This window comes from Eucalyptus grandis, chromosome 8 (genome assembly GCF_016545825.1).
Source record: "Eucalyptus grandis isolate ANBG69807.140 chromosome 8, ASM1654582v1, whole genome shotgun sequence".
In the NCBI taxonomy this organism is placed as follows: Eukaryota; Viridiplantae; Streptophyta; class Magnoliopsida; order Myrtales; family Myrtaceae; genus Eucalyptus; species Eucalyptus grandis.
Genome location: NC_052619.1, coordinates 3060090 through 3063601, shown reverse-complemented (window position 1 = coordinate 3063601; position 3512 = coordinate 3060090). Strand labels below are relative to the sequence as shown.

General features: G+C 43.2%; 1 protein-coding gene across 1 annotated transcript; it reads left to right on the top strand.

The window, feature by feature from the left end:
* Nucleotides 1–601: 601 nt before the first annotated feature.
* Nucleotides 602–3183, top strand: LOC104430318 (putative UPF0481 protein At3g02645). Its single transcript, XM_010043065.2, has 3 exons — nucleotides 602–731; nucleotides 1360–2828; nucleotides 3103–3183. The coding sequence occupies exons 1-3, from the start codon at nucleotides 602–604 to the stop codon at nucleotides 3181–3183; spliced, it is 1680 nt and encodes a 559-aa protein (XP_010041367.2).
* Nucleotides 3184–3512: the final 329 nt, after the last annotated feature.

Below are 3512 nucleotides of genomic sequence, written 5' to 3'. Positions count from 1 at the left end.
GCCAAGCCTCACCTAGCCATGGCAAGGGGCAAGGCCCGCCCTTGCCGGCCACTAGCGAGGTTGATCATCGCCATGTCTAGCCGAGGCTAGACCTCACCAGATCTGGTGAGGGTGGCTTTGCCATCATTTGGTGAGGCTTGCTCTTGTCAGTGGCCATCAAGGCTGAGCATTGTCATTGGTTGAGGGGGTTAGCCCCCTTAGCCAAAGAAAGAAGGAAGAATGAGGGCAAAAAATATAAAAAGGGAAAAAAAGGGAAAATTAATTTAAAAAATTCAAAAAATAAAATATTATTACAATATTGCCAACATCAGTGCCAACTAACCAAAATGGCCAAATAGATTGAATCATTACAAATGCAAAAAGTTTATGACTGAATTGGCACAAATGCAATAGTTTTATGACTTTTTTGATAATTTTCTCTTTAATGGTGTGACTCTGCAAAACCTCACACATTGTGGATAGTGGAGGATAAATTAGCATTGTTAAAAACCTGCGTTGCTTTGGCAGATCTGGAAGGGAAGAAGGAAGCCAAACTGGAGCTTTTGCGGTGGTGCCGAGGAACGCTGATGGATGCTCTGGAAAGCTTGGTTGTAGTTCAGCCATGGAAATGGAGACCCCTTTGGAGTTGTTGATCCAACGAAAGGAGAAGATAGTTCTCCAAGTGGGCAATCGAACTCTGTTCAATGCTGACCAAGTCAGATATCTCATCAGTGACGGCCAGCCACTAAGAGGTAAGTTCATAGATCTGACTTCTGTCTTGGTGTCCTCGTGAAGATAATAAAATTGCATACTGGATTGCTAAAAGACATTATATTGCTGGTGAGATGACTTAATTATGCACCAACATGAATATTTAATACACACGAGAAAATTATCAAAAAGTTATCAGTGAATTTATTGGTTATTTCGATTATATAAAAGTAAATTAAAATTTAACCGAAGTAGTCGATTATATATGAAGTCGTGAACCTCCAAGTCCTTCGTTCCGTATGACTTCATGCCTTTGTTCCCAATAATTTACATTGAAATGGATATGGATCCGTGGCTTTATATTTTACCTTTAGAAAAGGTACATTAAGCTCATACCAAATTGGTATCTCCATCAGTAACTTTTGCCATCTCACCTTACTCTCGTGATGCGAGCGAGACAACCGAATCTATAGACACATCTGCGCTATCAACCCAAAAAGGTAAGATAAGCAAAGCCCAACTCTATATAGATAAGGCACATGATAGCAAAGATGATGCATAGAACGAAATCTGTAGACCCTCCCACTCTATCAACCCAAAAGAAAAGAGGAAAAAACAATAGAGAGCTGCTCTTCCTTTGATCATCAACAATGTCTCTTTCATTCACAGAAACGAGAGAATGGTTCATTCATGTCAAAACCAATTTCAAGGAAGAGCTTCAGAAGGACATTAATTCCCATGTGTGCGTTTTCCAAGTCCCCCGATCACTCAGCTCTGCCAAGCCTCAGGCTTATGCCCCCCAACTCGTCGGCTTAGGACCCTATCACCACCTTCAGCCTCATCTCCTGGAGATGGAGCGAGTCAAGCTTGACGTCGTGAAGAAGCTCCACAAGGAGTCCAGTGGCATGAGCTTCATGGAGCTCGTGAGAAAGCTCACCGATTTGCACCTCTATGTCCGTGCGTGTTACCACAAGTTCTTGGACATTGATGCTGACGTGTTGTCATGGATCATGACCGTCGATGCGCAGTTCCTGTTCCATCTGCTCTGCCAGCATGCCGTTGGCAAGAAAACCCTCGAGTCGTCACCTTTCTTGGGGGTCCTAGCCGACCACGCGGGCAAGAAGCTCGCGGAGGATGCCATATTGAGGGACGTCATGATGTTGGAGAACCAAATCCCGATATTCTTTCTGGCGAAGATGGTGACGGTCGCGTGCTCACCACTAGAAGTCACCGAGCAGAAGAAGATCGAAGAGAACTTCCCCCACATGCTGGTGGGGTTTTGCAAATTTCTCTCGCCGCTCAAAGAGACGAGGCGGTACCAGGTTGACAAAACTTTGAAGCGCGCGCATTTGTTGGATCTTCTTTACAGTATGGTCGTGGAGAGAGAGGACGAATTCAAGATCGATATACCAGCTAACATCATCCTAATCGAAGAAGATAAGACCGGTGCTGTACCTACGTCTAATGATAGCAGGCGAACTGCTCCTCAACACCTTGTGTCTATGACAGAGAACGTGCTCGGCCTTTTACAGTCACCGAATTTACCTTTCACGGAGAAAATTAGACCCCATGCTATGATGGTGCAAGGCATTATGAGAATCCTTTCTCAGCAAATTGGACCTTCTGTCCTCGATTCATTCGGCTACGAAGAAGCACCTGCTGAAGAGAAGGGATTGATTTCAAGAGCGTCCTCTCTCGCCAAAGCGGGCGTAAAATTCCGCAAAACGGATTACATAGAAGAGACGTCGTTTGATGAGAAAACGCACACATTTCAACTTCCCGCGATCAAACTCAGCGTCAACTCGGAAGTCGTGATTCGGAACTTGGTGGCGTATGAGGCGATGGCGACCTCCGGTCCCTTGTTGTTCACTCGCTTCGTGGAGCTAATGGACGGCCTACTCGACACCCCGCATGACGTGAGGTTGCTCAAGAAACACGGCATCATCACGGGCCATCTCAAGGACGGCGAAGTGGCACGTCTATTCAACGGTATGAGCCACTCTATCGATGGGCACTGCCCTTCCCAACTGGACAAGACGATCAAGAAAGTCAACGAGTTCTACCACGCTGCGCCGAAGATCAAGACCCAGAATATGATAGAGCGATACGTGTATAACTTTTGGAAGTTCCTGGCGATGGTGGCAACCATCCTTTTCTTTTGCTCATGGTGCTACAGACTTTCTGCTCGGCTTACAGTTGTTCGACCCTACTCAATAAGACAAAATAAGCACGATCGGGCTTCGGTCCGCACGTGTTGTGTGTCCTCCTGTATCTTTTATCCGTATATATTATTACTAGGTTACTCTTAATATTGTCTTTCTTGTGATTTTAATTTCATAGCATGTTTTTCAGAGTGTTATCACTATGTTACATTAATCTTATCTCTTTTTTGTGATCTTAATTTTATAGCAGGTAACAATGGCGGGGATCATCAATTTTGATGAGCAACATCTGAAAATGTATTCTTGTGTGTTGGTTATGTACCAATTGTGAGGACAAGCAAAAATTACACCAAACCAAATTGAAGTTAATTAATGATCTGGACCGGGTTATAATACAAGTACAGTGTTGTAAGTTGATGCAGAAGCACTAATGGATCTTGCAATTAAATCAACGTGAAATCAACAAAGAAATAAGCGATGAATAATAAGGAACATTAATGATTTACGTGGTTTGATCTGAATATTGATACTTACTCCACTTGCAAAGTTAATAATGGTTTTTTTTTTTTTTTTTTTGGTAAAATATAAGAAATGGTAAAGGAAGAGTCAATAATAGTTAATCAACTAATAATCGAAGAAACACAGAATTACAATCACTCA

Bases quoted from the DNA above. Each gene is read 5' to 3' on its own strand.
- LOC104430318 (XM_010043065.2), top strand. From the start codon at position 602: ATGGAAATGGAGACCCCTTTGGAGTTGTTGATCCAACGAAAGGAGAAG. The intron at 732-1,359 runs GTAAGTTCATAG...TTTCATTCACAG, and splicing joins TGACGGCCAGCCACTAAGAG to AAACGAGAGAATGGTTCATT. The intron at 2,829-3,102 runs GTGGCAACCATC...ATTTTATAGCAG, and splicing joins TTTGGAAGTTCCTGGCGATG to GTAACAATGGCGGGGATCAT.